General features: G+C 43.7%; 1 gene segment (V, D, J or C); it reads right to left on the bottom strand.

The window, feature by feature from the left end:
* Nucleotides 1-9,157: 9,157 nt before the first annotated feature.
* On the bottom strand, nucleotides 9,158-11,107 carry LOC125345338. The segment is given in 3 exon segments: nucleotides 9,158-9,265; nucleotides 10,563-10,951; nucleotides 11,050-11,107. Coding segments are annotated over 3 exon segments (543 nt in total).
* Nucleotides 11,108-14,933: the final 3,826 nt, after the last annotated feature.

Raw genomic sequence — 14,933 nt, 5'->3', positions numbered from 1 at the left:
AGATTGTAGGCTTCTATGGGAAGAGCCCTGTCTATATTGACCCCAGCAGACACTGCTTATTTTCATATTCATGAAGCAGGGTACTTGTTAGCTCAAGACTTGAACCAGGTTGAGAGGGGAGAGGGAGGTGAGGCTCTGATACGCAGGCCTTGTGTGACCAAACTGGAGATGGGAATCCAGGGGAACTGTTTGTTGATGAACTCAGGCTTTCTACAGCCTCTCTCAGGAATTTGTGCTTAAATATGGTTGAACCTCATTCACATTTCACAAAACAGGATTTTGTACGTTATTCAGAGACTCCGTATTTGTGCATAGGGCTCCATGTTTCCCATTGATTCTGGTTGATCTGCTCAATATACCTACTACAGTCTGAGCACCACCCTCTGCCTCGCACTCAGCCCAGGCCTCTGACAAAGGTCCAGGCTTTGCAGCTGAGCTGGGTGGGTCCTGACCCCCTGGAGTCCAGCCTGCCCTGCAGGGAAGCCCCTGTGTCTGCTCACAGGGCATTTCCTCAGAATCCCCAACCCAATTGCAGTGGCTTTACCCTGCCCATAGCCAGCTCCTTCAGAGAGGCCGCAGCTACTCACTGCATCTCTGGGAGCAGCGATTTGCTCTCACTAACCAAACTGTTGTGCAGGGAGACACCAAACAAAGAATGTCTTCACAAGGGAGCCTCCCCTTGAGTCTGCCAGGGCTTCCAGAGAAGCTGGTAGAGCAGAGGAGGTGGTGAGGGACACTCTTGTCTCCTTTAGGCTCCTCAGGATGAGGATCACAGCAGACAGCTGTGTGTACATGCAGCTGTGGCTCAAGCCTGCTCACCTCCACCTTTCATGAACTGTGGATAGATGCAGGGTGAGGCCGCTGATTTCTCCTCATCCTGCATCTGTACTTTACAGGGCCCCTCACTTGCCCTCCCTGAACGGTGACTTGTTTGGTCAGATGAACAGAGGTAAATGTGATGCACACAGGGACCTGGGCAGGGCTTGCACTGGGTGTTCTGTTCTTACAGGACCTAGGAACCCTGTGGGTTCCATGCAGGATTAGGCCTTCCTGCTTTGCCTCTCAATGCAACAGGCCGCTGCAGCCTGTACCAAGGCCTTAAGCATGGAAGGTTCTGAGGAACCCACAAACTAGCCAGGTGATGGTTTCACAAGGCTGAGCTGAAGCAGGGCTCAGATGTGAGTTCCTTCACAGGGTTCCCAGGTGATGGATTGAGCACAGGTTCTTCACAGAATCTGGGGATCAGTGTATTGGTTGTGGCTCAGTCCAGGCTGCTTATGGAAGTTTCTCCTTGGGGAAGGAAGCTGTACTTCACATGTGCAGGTGGCTCCGCTGCAGGACTGACTTATTTTCAGTACTCCAGACTCCACCACAGAAAACTTTCAGGAAATCAGGTGGAGTCCAGGACACAGGTCAGCATCCCCATGAGAAAGACTGAGACTGCCCTCTGCAGCTGGGCTTCAAGTCAGCTGAATAGAACCTGGGCACAGGAGCAAGGCCAGCATCCTCCACTCTGCTAGAGTCCTTGCTATTCAATCCCCTGCACCCCCTCCCTCAGGAGAGTGAATGTGGTCCCACATAAAGGACAGCAGAGGGAATATGGAAGCCTCCCTTTCCAGCCCAGTGATCACAGTGTGTGTGTGTGGTGACATGTATAAATATATATATTCCCTTCTATCCCAGTGATAAAAGTGTGTGTGCATTGTGAATTTGAACATATATGCACAAACAACATCAATACAAGCTTCTGTTTTATAATTAGATGCAATTATATAAATAATAAACTTTAGATTAGTATTTACACATGTATGTACATACATACATATATGCACCAATATACACACATAATATGGACATGCGTTTGTGCATACATAAACTAATATGTGTAAATATATGCACATTTGTGTGTATATACATGTATATCACAATAGTGACTGAAATCTGTTATTATTCGTTGATCATTTTCCAATTTGAATATTCTGCCATTTTGAGGCACTGTCTTTGTGTTGTTATGTCACTTAGTAAAGAGTAAAATGACTTTGGTAGAAAATCTTTCTTGAATTCTAAGTGTCCTGAGTGACTAATGTTTCATGTTTGGGTTTGTACCATGTTACTAGGTAGGAATTTTTGTTCATTGTTAGGAAAATGGAGGAGAATGGAAAAGGAATAGGCCAGACTGCATCATCAACAGGTGAGGACTGTTTCTTGCCAGAGAGAGGCACAGACCTTCCCACAGGTTTGGAGTTTGTGGGAGGGAGTGAATTTGGGATCAGGCTTATAGGAGGTCTGAGCAAGGAGGCAGAAGTTAATGAAAAAGCTTCTAGGTCTAAGTAGTTTGGGGCTTTTCCACTGGGCCCTCAAAGGACTGTTTACAGCTGGGCTTAGGTGAATTACCCTGCCTGCATCTCAAAGCAGGTCAGTGTATACCTGGGATTATGGCAGGCGCCTGTATGGACCTGGGACAATAGGGTCGGGTTAATCCTTCATATATGACACCCCAGTTTGTTCACATAGACTCAGGGCCTCACAACATGTATGCTTGTCAAGCAGGAGCTCTGTAGCACTGAGCCATGAGTCAAGCTCTGTTTGTACTGGTTGTTTTGCGATGGGTTTTGGACTTTTCCCAGGCACGCATCTGAACTGTGGTCATCTTATCTGAATCTTCCCACCATAGCTGGTGACAGGTGTCATAGAGACCCCATGCTCTGCTTCTTCCTCTGAGATGGAGTCTCACGAACTTTCTGCCTGAGCTGGCCTGGACGGCAGAGCTCCCAAACTTAGCATCCCATAATCCCAACCTTAACTCTGGTTGAGAAGACATCTTGTGAGTTATGTTTGGCTGGGCAGGTCTGCAACTATGATCCTTGCAATCTCTGCCTCAAGAGTAGCTATTGTTATAGATGTGAGCTACTGGCACAGGGCCCTAGCATTTGAAAGTCCCAGTTCATGCATTTCCTGTAGAAATCTGAGATTTTGTAAAAACAAGCTGTGTCCCCAGACTTAGTATGGGAGAAAACGTTGAACTTGAAACTTTGCAGAGCTGGAGGGAGACTCCTAGTGAACGAAAGCCCTGAACGGAGTGGACCAGTGATTAGCTTCCAGGTTCACTCAGCTGCGTTCTCAGAGGTCTTAATTCTTTTCACTATTAGAATGAGTTAGATTTATAAAATCATTTTTTACTGCCTTGGTGCAAAGCCTCTCATGAGACTTGGCAGTGAAGTTTCACACAGGATGATTTTCAAGGCAACATTCCTACTTGGAACCCAGGAATTCTTCTTGCTTTAAAATTGTGTTGTTTTAAAGATCCACCAGATAACTCCTGCTCTGACAGCCCAGCTGCTGGATCCTGGGATTGGGGCTGAGCTGCTGTGAGGGGTGGAGGAGCAGAGAGCAGCTCCATCCCCACAGTATAGCTTGCAGTATGGACACCTCCTGTGATCTCTGTTCCAAAGAGCAAAACCTTGAGGGTCCAGCACGACTCTGTATGACTTTTAGAGCAGAGAACTACTCGATTCCCACATTGTGACCATTGCTACATGGTCCTCCTTTTTCCACATTGAAGCCAGGGAACACCTGTGTGAACGCATCTCCAACTACACACAGACACCTCTGTGACATGTCACACTTGAGAATGTGGGGGATCAAAGACTCAGTCCTCCTGCCACTGACACCTTTGGACAAAGCAATCCCAGCAAATCCATGTGTGAGAGCACTGTTAATCTTGTTATCTATACTCTGTGCTCTGACCGAAGAGCAATTGCTGCTCACATTCCATTGTTATTTCTGTATATTTTCCCCCTCAATTTTTTAAAAAACACTTTCAGTTTGTTATATGTCACTTATACAGCCAAAGGTGGTTTTATTCTTCTTTTTCTAGTTTTTGAAGTAATGTACAAAGGGGTTAAGTTTCATATGTAAGGCAGTGAGTACATTTCTTATCAAACTTGTTATCTCCTCCCTTGTTTTTCTTCTACCTTCCTCCACCCCCAATTCCCATCATCCCATGTTACACATTTGGATTATAGCATATTGTCTTGTAAGTAAGCTGTTGCATTGGTTAGCCTTTTACCCTTTGTTTCTCCATTTTGATGTTCCCCTTCCCTTCCCTAGTTCTGACAACCACACATTCAATACCCAGAGCACGAAAATCAGTTACAGTGGCATTAAGGGTAGAACTATGGAGAAGAAAGACAAAAGAAAAAGGCACAATTTAACATGGTAAGTTGAAAACTAAAACAGAGATAAAACCACTTATTTTCAAAACTTGGATTTTATTTTGCTTAGCATCATCTTATATGTTCACATGCACATGGCTATTGAGCTATTGTGGTATTCTACTAGGCGTATCCTAGGCATGTACTAATTTTTACCAATGAGAGAAACCATAGAGTCTATGCTTCTTTGGGTATGGCTTAGTATGCTTCTTTGGGTCTTCACTTAGTATGATTTTTTCCAAGTCTTTCCATTTCCTTATGAATGGGGCAATGTCATTCTTTCTGATAGAAGCATAGAATTCCATTGTGTATATATACCACGTTTTCTCGATTCATAGATTTACTGAGGGGGTATCTGGGCTGGTAACTTTAGTGTGATCTTGCTTGTAATCCTTTGGACAAATGCCCAAATCGGTATTGATGGGTCATAGGAGAGCTCTATGTTTAGCCCTTTGAAGAACCTCCACACTGCTTTCCAGAGTGGTGGAAAAAATTTACACTCCTATCTACAGTGTAGTAGGGCTCCCTTTTGGCCACAGCCTGAATACCTAGAATCACATGTAAGAGCCATGAACACCTGTCTACAATGATCGAAAATATGAAAACCTGATGTGCATTCTTGACTAATATTCAGCATCGATATTTTAGCACTTGGTAGGCAATGAAAATGAGATTCTGCGTACTTGTGATTTTAATATTTATATCAAGTCAGCTAGACACACAGGAGATGACTCAAGCCACACCTTCCAAATAGTCCTGTGTCTTGGGGAATGGAGTCAGCTCACATCCAGAAGAAGTCAGTGCTGCCCTCTGCACAGACTGTGTTCCAGTCATCGAGACAAGACACACAGAGCCGACTGCTAGGTTTCAACGTCTGTGCAGAGCCTGCCTGGTGTCTTCACTCTGTCTCTATGGCAACAGCAGCTAGTGTAGACCCATGCACAGGTGCCAGTGGCCACACACAAAATAGTCCTGAAGGGGAAGTGGTCAAATGATCATTGGATGCAGTGTGTGTGTGTGTGTGTGTGTGTGTGTGTGTGTGTGTGTGTGTGTCTGCACGCATGTGTGTAATTGTTTCAAGCCACATTACTGATGTATAGCTTTAATATATAAAACTACTGTGAAGAGGCACATCTTCATGAATGTTGACTAGTTTTAGGATTTGAATCAGATTCTCAGTCTCGGCTTTAAAGGCATCGGATGATCCTGTGCTGAGGTCCTGTAATGACGTAGGAAGCTGTCAACAGTGATGGCCTCTCTAATCTAGATCCAGGAAGAAAACACCTTCTGCACTGTGACAGTGAGAATATCAACGCAGTGTCAGATGTCCCCCGAAGAGGGAAGGGCTGGGGTGTATGACCCCAACGTCAACAGAGCATACACAGGCCAGTCCACAAGACGGTGCTGAGTGAACTAAGACTAGAAGAGAGGACAGGGAGTGGAGGTTGGAGAGATGCATCCATTCCATCACATGCGTATAAGTGTGATATTCTATGTCATTATATGGGAAGCATAATTGAAAACTCAGCCATCATTATTATGATGAAAGAACCTATTCTGAGAGGGGAAAAGGCAGCCAACCTTGATTTACAAAGAGAAAAGCAATGTGATGCAAAGGCAGGAATGATCTCTGGAATAACTGCTCATGGAGGGGATGGGGGTAATGACCCACAGTTCAGAGAGTGAGGTTCCCACACTGCCCAGCACCCTGGCCTGGGAGGCCCTCTGCTTTCCGTGTCTCCAGCTCCCCCTGCTGGAGCTGAGCACCCCAGAGTTTGGGTCTGTGTCTCACTGAATTTCACTCCCAGTCACCCATGGCTGTGTCCTCCTCTTCCAGGCTGCTCAGTCACAAAAACACCTGGGTCTTGCAGGTGTTGCTGCTGCTGATATCTCCTTTACCTGAAGTTGACAAGTGCCGTTTTCTGGTCCAACTGCCACTTTTACAAATCTTCCCATTCGTTTCATTGCTCAATTTCTCACTATAAATCTGGCTAAAAGTAGCCAGTAAATACACAGCCCGTTTTCTGAGTGGTGTGTTTCCTCAGATAAGATAAACTAGTCCATCATCTTTCAATTCAGCCTCACACAACATCTAAGTGCACTGGCAACACAGAGACAGGTTCTTTCTGACAATGGAGCTGTGGTGACCTCCAGACCAATTTCCCCTGGAATCACCACTGCTATGAGACCCTTTCATCAAAGTCTTGCTCCTCACCTTCCTATCAATGTCATGGTCTTCTAAAACTGTGGAGGAGTCACCACTAACCTCTGCTCACACATCTAAAATTTCCCCTGGTCTACTTCTCAAAACTTAGAACCCAGTCACCAGGTAAAGCCCCAGTCCCAGTTTTCCCATGTTTGTTATCTTTCTACCTTGTCACAGTGACCTTTAAGAGCTCCTTATCTCAAGCAAGTTCTGCCCTCATGGATTCTTGTGAAGGAAATTTGGACTCTATTCTCATAATATTTACAAAACCTGAACTTGAAATATATGAGTGACTTAGATACAAGAGTTGAATTAATAAAACTAATAGAGCAAAACACAGTGGACGTGATCTAGAGAGTATTTGAGGCAAGAAATTCAGTTCCAGAACTCCAAAGGGGCAAGGAAGAAAGCCAGATTACACAAATGAGAGTGATTCAACTCACAAATTGCATAGCTAAGATGAGAATGAATGAAGTGAAGAGACACCACACAGATTCAGAGACAGCATTTACAAATCATGAGTCTGGTTAGGAGGATATATCCAGATATAGAAGGAACTCAATTCAATCTAAAGAAAACAAAACAAAAATAGCCAGAGAACATCAATAGATATTTCCCAAAGAACACAGGTGGCTAAATGATATATGGACAATGCTCCAGCTCTTTATCAGCGGTATAAATTAAATCAATAACAAGAAGCCAAGTGCAGTGGTTCGTGTCTGAAATCTTAGATAGATACTCATGAAGCTTAAGTCTGGAGGATTAAAGTTTATGATCAGCCCAGGCATAAAATTTTGCTAGACTCCACTTCTATACTAACCAGGAAATCACAGAACTGAAGGTGTGTCTCTAGATTTATGGTGCCAGCTCAACACAAGCAAGGTAACAAAATTTAAAATCTAGTCTAACAAAAAAACTTTAAAAAAGACCAATTAGAATAGCTATTATAGCAAAAACAAGAGATGACAAGTGATGGTGAGGATGTGCAGAAGGGTAACTCGTGTTCGCTGTTGGTCAGAGTAGAAATAAGAACATCTTCGTGGAATGCTGTGTATGGAGAATCCTGAAGAAACAGAAATTTCAGTAATCAGAAATGCCACCAACACCAGTGGAGTCGAGGTAGTTATAACCAAAGTGCTCATGTAGGAAGACACGTATAAGGTGGCGTGGTTCATTCATACAATGGAATATTTAGATGACCTTGAATATAAAGAAATGATGCTCTTTGCAACAACATGGATGACACTCAGGACATTAGCTACATGGGACAACCCATAGCTGGTAAAGGTCTGCATTGTTTACTTACATGTGGAATGTGGAAAAGTGTGCATTCTAGAGGTAGAAAGTAGACTGGGTGTATATAAAGGCTACGGGGAAAACGAGAGATGTTAATTTAAAAAGAGTACTGACTCTTATTTTCACAGGATGACCTGCTGTACAGAAAACTTGCCACAGTCAGAAATGATGTAGTTCAGATGGAAAATTTGTTTAATCAATAGATATTTAATGATCAAAGTGAAATAGTAATAAAGGAATTGAGATAGACTTGGCACTAACTAGCTTGATGCATTCAACCCTAAAGGTGTACATAAATGATTGATTTCATGATATACAAACACTGTATTAATTGCCATTTAACTTATTTGAAATATTAAATGTGAAATAATGACTATATTCTGAAGAGAAAATTCAATGTGGACCTGGATTGCACCTGTTTGTGACTGAACTTCAAGATGATAAATCAACACAGTCATGTTAGTTATGTTAACATATTCGTGTGGCTTTGAGATCATTGCCATACTAGAAGAAATAAGAGTTTTCCAGAGGAGCAACTGGTTCCTGAATACTGCCGTATTCCTGTACATCTCTTTCACTGTGGTGCATCTCCATAGTGTGATAGCCCTTTCCTGTCATAATGGTCTGAGGTAGGCAGCTCCCCAGCTGACTTGTGTATTACTAAGCAGGACAAAGCATCAAGCATCACATTGGGTATAGAAGATATGTTTCATGCACCAACCTTGATCTACACTCCCTAGCATGGAGAATTCAGGCAGTGACCACCCATTCCCTATTTTTCCAGACAGGATGACCAGTTCTGCTTTTAACTTGTCAATGCTTGTCTTACAATGTTAAGTACCCCATCCTCTCATCTCTGCAGGGTTACATGAGCTTCTGGCACAGTGAGAGGAGTTCAACAGAGCTCGCTGCACACTGAGAGGAGTTCCACAGAGCCAGATGAGAATCTCTGTAGAATTTCTACCAGTGAAATGTTTTTCACTTCAAAGATAAAGTTCCAGATAACCAGTGTCTTCCATGATTGTTTACATCACAGTCATGAATTGTGTCTATTTTTCCAAATCAGCAAATCTCAGGTGATCTGAAACCAACAATGAAATATCCATGTTAGCTCATTATTTACCTACATATATAATATATTGTATATTATGTAAATAATATATGCATGAATACACACAACTCTCTATATATAATTGAACCTTGTAACATGATGATTCATATACGTTATATAACTTATTAGCTTTAGTTTATATTCATTAGCTTTATTTTGGCAATTGCCTCACAATGTTGATATGTTTACTGAAACATTGTTCTGTAATGCTAAACATACAATATTTTAACTTTAAGTTTATTTTATTAAGGTAAAAAATTAAGCCAGCATTGGAACTACAGAAACTTGTAGGAGAGCATCTCTACAAACCTCCAAGTAAATCAAACATTTCTATGAAGCAGTGGCCATGGCTGCCCCTCTTGCCTCTGTCAACATCATGCTCAGTGCAGCGCCAGCATCCTGGACCATGTAGTCAAAAACCCATCCAATCTGCAGGGCCTTCAGAAGACAGAAGAGCCTCACACATCGTTCCTAAAGAGTTTCCTGCTAGAAATGAGGACTGAATCTTCTCTTCAAATAGACAGGAGAGGCATCAAGAATGGAAAAGTCTCCATGGGTTGAGCATTTGCTTCATTTACCAGAGAATCCTTGACAATACAATGATGGATCTGGGGTGGGGTGAGGGAGAAGACCTGTTGAGTCAAATGTGATGAACATGAAAATGTGTGCATGGCAGGAAACACTTACTAATGAGATGAGGATGGAAGTAAGTAGGAATTCTAACTTTTAGAGAAGGGAGGAGAGGGTGGCAGAGAACCATCAGTAGTGAGAGAAGAGAGGACCTGGGGCTCTGGGACAGAGGGTCACCTGGGTAACGAACTTCGTGTACCCAGACTCATTTTCAGGGTGATTCACCATGATGCATCCTCAAGGACAAGGCTCACAGTCACCTGGCCACTCTCCACAGACTTGACAGCACAAAGATGTGGCCCATCTTCCCGCTGGGTGACTCCATGGCAGTCTGTGCAGAGCAAGGTCACCTCTCACTCCACTTCACATTCTGTCCTGTCAATCTTATTCACAAGTCCATAACATCCATTTTTATTTCCTAACCCATCCTTGCAGGAGGGCACCTGGAGGCTGTGTACAATGGAGCCCAAGCAGACGCATCAACTTTCTCCAGATGATGAGCCACACTTGATCCTCAGGAAGATGTGTCAGGTAGTGTGCTTTAGTCCACAGGGACACAAGCAGCATTTTCTGGTTGAACACACATGAAACACACATGAACACACATGAGGTGTGAACATTAGTATTATCCAGCAAGAAGAGAAATCTGCTGCTAGGACAGGAGTGGATCAGGCCTGAGTCTGAGGTCCTGGTCCCTGTGGAAGAGCAGGGTGGCCTGGGACCTGTCAGCTTCTATGCATCCCTGAGTCTGGTCTCCCCTGTTACTTCTCACAGCATGAATCCCAAAGTCTGTCCTCATCAGGAAAACCCTCTGAGTCTCTGTCCTGAACGTGCTGGGAGAGAACCCACTGAAGAACCCTGAGCTCTCTCAGGTCCTGATTGTGGTGACTGTGGCAGAGTCATTTCTGCCCTGAACGTGACCCTGTGTTTTACTCCTATGGTAAGGTATCTTATCTATCTTTTCAAAGCAGGAAAGCCCAGCCTTTTGCATTCAGTGGCATCCTGGGTCAGTGGAGACACAAGTCTAGAGGCTCCTGGGAACACTATGAGATGGGAAGGGAGCCAGGCACCAGGAAACATCTCCTTCCTCTGCCCTGCAGCTGACCCAGGGCCCAGTGCCCCCTGCTGGCCTGGAGTCCCTGCTTAGAGGTTTGTGTCTGGGCTCACACTGAGCTCCTTGCACTGTGTCTCTTGCACAGTAATACACAGCGGTGTCCTCAGTTCTCAGGCTGTTCATTTGCAGGTTTAGCATGTTTTTATTGTTGTCTCTGGAGATGGTGAATCTTCCCTTCACAGACTCTGTGTAGTATGTGCTATCACCATTTGGATTAATTTGTGCAATCCATTCCAGCCCTTTTCCTGGAGCTTGTCGGATCCAGTGCATCCAGTAACTACTGAAGGTGAATCCAGAGGCTGCACAGGAGAGTTTCAGGGACCGCCCAGGCTGCACCAAGCCTCCCCCAGACTCCACCAGCTGCACCTCACACTGGACACCTGCAAACATAAAGAATCCTGGTCAGAAATGGCCAATCGCTCTTCCTCCCACTCGTGTCTATTTTTACATGCAAATTCTTTTGTTCCCCATTAATTACCTTTTAAAAGAGCAACAAGGAAAACCCAGTGCAGTCCCAGCTCCATGGTGAATGGCCTGTGTTCAGCCTGATCACTGAAGGGTTCACCTGGAATCCAGGGCTGACGACTCTCTCAGACCTTCAGGCTCAGGGCTGGCTGGTTTTACTGAGTAGAACAAGACCCTATTTGCATGTCTTCTACTATATAGTAAGACCTGGGCTGGAAGTTTCAGCATGGGTAGTGCCAAGAGCAGATGTGAGAGTCCTGAGGGACATTGCTGCAAAGATAATCTCCCAGAAAATATATATCTAATTGCATCCATGTGCCTTGTTATACAGAGTCCTCCTACTTTGATCTATATATTATAATTACTCCGCTTCTGTAGATGTGAATGTGTAAGAAGATTCCCACACATTAGCATGACCTGGATAGAAGATTTCATGTTTTATCAGTCATCGTTGTTCCTCTCTCACAGTGCCCTCAGTTTCATATCTTGTGCAGAGTGAACCTGGCTGTTGCTGTGTCCAGGACCCCCTTCCTCTAATAGGAGCAGGCGAGGTGTGACCCACTGCAGTGTTTCCTGAGAGAAGACATAGAGAATCCAGGTTCACACCGACACATGCTGACACGTCTGCATTTCTCATGTCATTATCTACATGCCTGTCACTTCCTCTAATCAGCTTTACTGCTCATTGCTAACAAGGAGGATAAATACTTAACTGAGGACAAATACTTAAGATGTACCTCACAGTTACAAAGTGTGCATTTGGTGTATATTAGTATATGGAAAATTACACAATGTCTGTACAAGTCTTTGCCCAATTCATCAGTGGATTTTCCAACAGGTGAGTGTTGAGGATTCCTCTCACATTCTGGATACACAAATGTAGTTGGGTATGTGATTTGCCAATATTTCTTCTATTTGAAAGCTGGTCACTTACTTATTTGATTGTCACTTGAGCAGAAAATAAAATGTCAAAATTTGATGAGTTCCAACTTACATCTTTAATTGATCCTGATACAAGATCGAAATTATTGGTTGACTATTCCATGTGCTCCAAGGTCCAGATAGAAGTCACCATTTTCCTGTGACTTCACAGAAGACCTGATCTGTCACTGGTGTATATGAGTGTAGATGCAGGGTAGACACAGAGAGGAAACACAGAGAGGAGAACTGGTAGAGGAGGAGCAGAGGCAGGGTGGACACAGAGGAGCACAGCTGGAAGTAACCCTCTGCTCCAGTTCCTGGGACTGAGCCTGAGCTCTGTATGTCCTGATCACCCCCTGCAGGCCGGAACACATTTACAGGCAGGTTTGTGTCTGGGCTGGCACTGAAGTCCATTCACTGTGTCTTGCACAGTACTACATGGCTGTGTCCTCTGCTTTCAGGCTGCTCATTTGCAGGTACAGCATGTTCTTGGAGTTGTCTCTGGAGATGGTGAAGCGGCCCTTCACAGACTCTGCGTATTTTTGTTGACTTCCATCATACCATATAACTGCCACCCACTCCAGCCCCTTCCCTGGAGCCTGGCGGATCCAGCTCATGCCATCGCTACTGAAGGTGAATCCGGAGGCTGCACAGGAGAGTCTCAGGGACCCCTAGGCTGCACCAAGCCGCCCCCAGACTCCACCAGCTGCACCTCACATTGGACACCTGCAAACACAGAGAATTCTAGTCAGAAAATGTCACATGTATTCACTATTTCTCCTACTCATGTCGATTTGCACACTCGGTATCTCTTATTCCTGATAAATTACCTTTTAAGAGAGCAACAAGGAAAACCCAGCACAGACCCAGCTCCATGTTGAGTTGTCTGTGGCAGTTACTGGATGGGATCCAGCTCGCAGAGCTTCATGTCAGGGATGGGCTGGTTTTCATGAGCAGAGGGACTTCCTATTTGCATGTCCTTGGCTATAAAGCAAGGTCTCAGGTTGAAATCTTAGGAGGGCAGTGTGCAAAGAGATGCAATTGGAAAACAGAGTTGTTTTTTAACACGAGTAGATAAACTATGAAACATACAATAAACTATGAAATATACAAGGTTAGCATACTGTGTCGCTAATGAATTGACTGCATAGAAACTTCTTTAAGGCTGGAACCTAGTAACTCACCTACCTTTAGTCAAGATTGCTGAACTGTTTGGTTTCCAAAAATATTTTTTTAATATTTTTAAACTATCTTTGTAGCGCTACAAAGGAGTTGCCATTTAATAAAGCTGTTTAACAAATACATTGAGGCTTCATCAATGTCACACCTTTTAACATTTTTATCCACCCTTCCAAAACCACCCCTTCCCTCACTTTTCTTAATTTTTAGGATATGTATTATTTTGTTTTCCATTTAACAAAGCAGTTTATGTATATAGTGCATGTTGACCCATGTCATCCCTTCAACATCTTTACTTCCCTTTGACCCATCCCTCACCATATTTTTCTCAATTTTGTGATATTCAGTGTATTCTTGCCTGAGTTCTCCCACTTTTCCCCTTCATTCTTCTAACATTGTCACTTCCCCTTACTTGTAGGTGCCCATTTCCTGGTACTTATTTTGCTGGTGTTTGACTTAGTCTATGTAAAGAATTATACTACTTGATCTCTCCATAGAATCTATCATATATGTTTTTCCTCTCTTAGTGTGTACCTCCCTTCTCCTTTTCAAACTCCAACTTTTCCTCATCCAGATCCTGAGAGTTTGTTTGTATAATGAGAAAGGCTGTAGCTTTCTCACGTCATGCCTGGTCTTCCACAGAGAATGAATCTTCCCTGTAGTCTAATATTCTCAGTGAAATGTAGAATTTACTCTTCTCCTGCCAACTTCTTACCCCCCAGAAATCTCCTTTTCAGCTCTACTCCTTGCCTGGAGGTTCTCCTCAATGGAAGAGGACCATGGCCCAAGGGGGACATTGCTGTGGACAGAAACAAGCTTGGTTCATGCATGGGGAGGACCCTGCAAGTGTGTTGTGTCTAGCAGAGCACAAGACCAAATGAAGAGAATATTGTAGTTTCACTCAAAAACAATATTTCTAGATACATGCCACTGGAATGTGAGATAATAATATTAAAAAAGGAGCAGGTGGTAAAAGTGAGCATGAAATCAGTTTTGAGACACAGATGTTCGGTGTAGTATGTTAGGTATTTTATTACTATGAAAATTAACTGAGATAATCAAAGCTTAATTTGGGCTCCTGGATTCATAGTCAGCTCTGCATGACCAAGCAGACTCATGGCCTTAATCCTTCAGTGTTGTGTCTAATGCTAAAAACAGGAAACACTTGGTGTAAAAATACCCCTCCCCTTCATAGTTAGAGAGCAAAAGAAAAGGAGAAACACACAGGGCACACACACACACACACACACACACACACACACACACACACATGTCAATTGAATGGCACAAGCCAGTGACATGAGACTATTAGCTGAGCCACAACTTTAAAAGTTTCACAATCTTCACACAAATTGGAGACAGTTCTTCTAAGACATGTTACTTTGAGGAACATTTATGGTATATACGTGGCATATGCACACATATGTGCACACATTCCCATACATACATACACTTGCATATACTCACACAGGCCCACATATTTACACATGCACACACACAGATATACACACTTACACACAAATCACATATACAAATATGTGTATCCTTTGTTCATCAAGGGCTTCAAGATTGCCCACTGGTGTCTCTGCAGCATGGGGTGGACTATTAGTGCCATTTTTCTAGGAAGCAGAGATAACCTGAGCATTGTACTCTTATTGTACATGGTGGGTCTGCTCTTATTCCATTCACACTGTGAGAAACCTGTAAGTCAGGAAGGTCACCCACCGTAGATTCCAGTTCCCCACTTCCACTTTGACCCATCTTCCCCAATTTGTCTCTGAAGAGCCATTTTCTCCA

This window comes from Perognathus longimembris, unplaced genomic scaffold (assembly GCF_023159225.1).
Source record: "Perognathus longimembris pacificus isolate PPM17 unplaced genomic scaffold, ASM2315922v1 HiC_scaffold_5536, whole genome shotgun sequence".
NCBI lineage: Eukaryota > Metazoa > Chordata > Mammalia > Rodentia > Heteromyidae > Perognathus > Perognathus longimembris.
The sequence above is the reverse complement of the archived record's forward strand: the minus strand, read 5'-3'. Positions and strand labels throughout refer to the sequence as shown.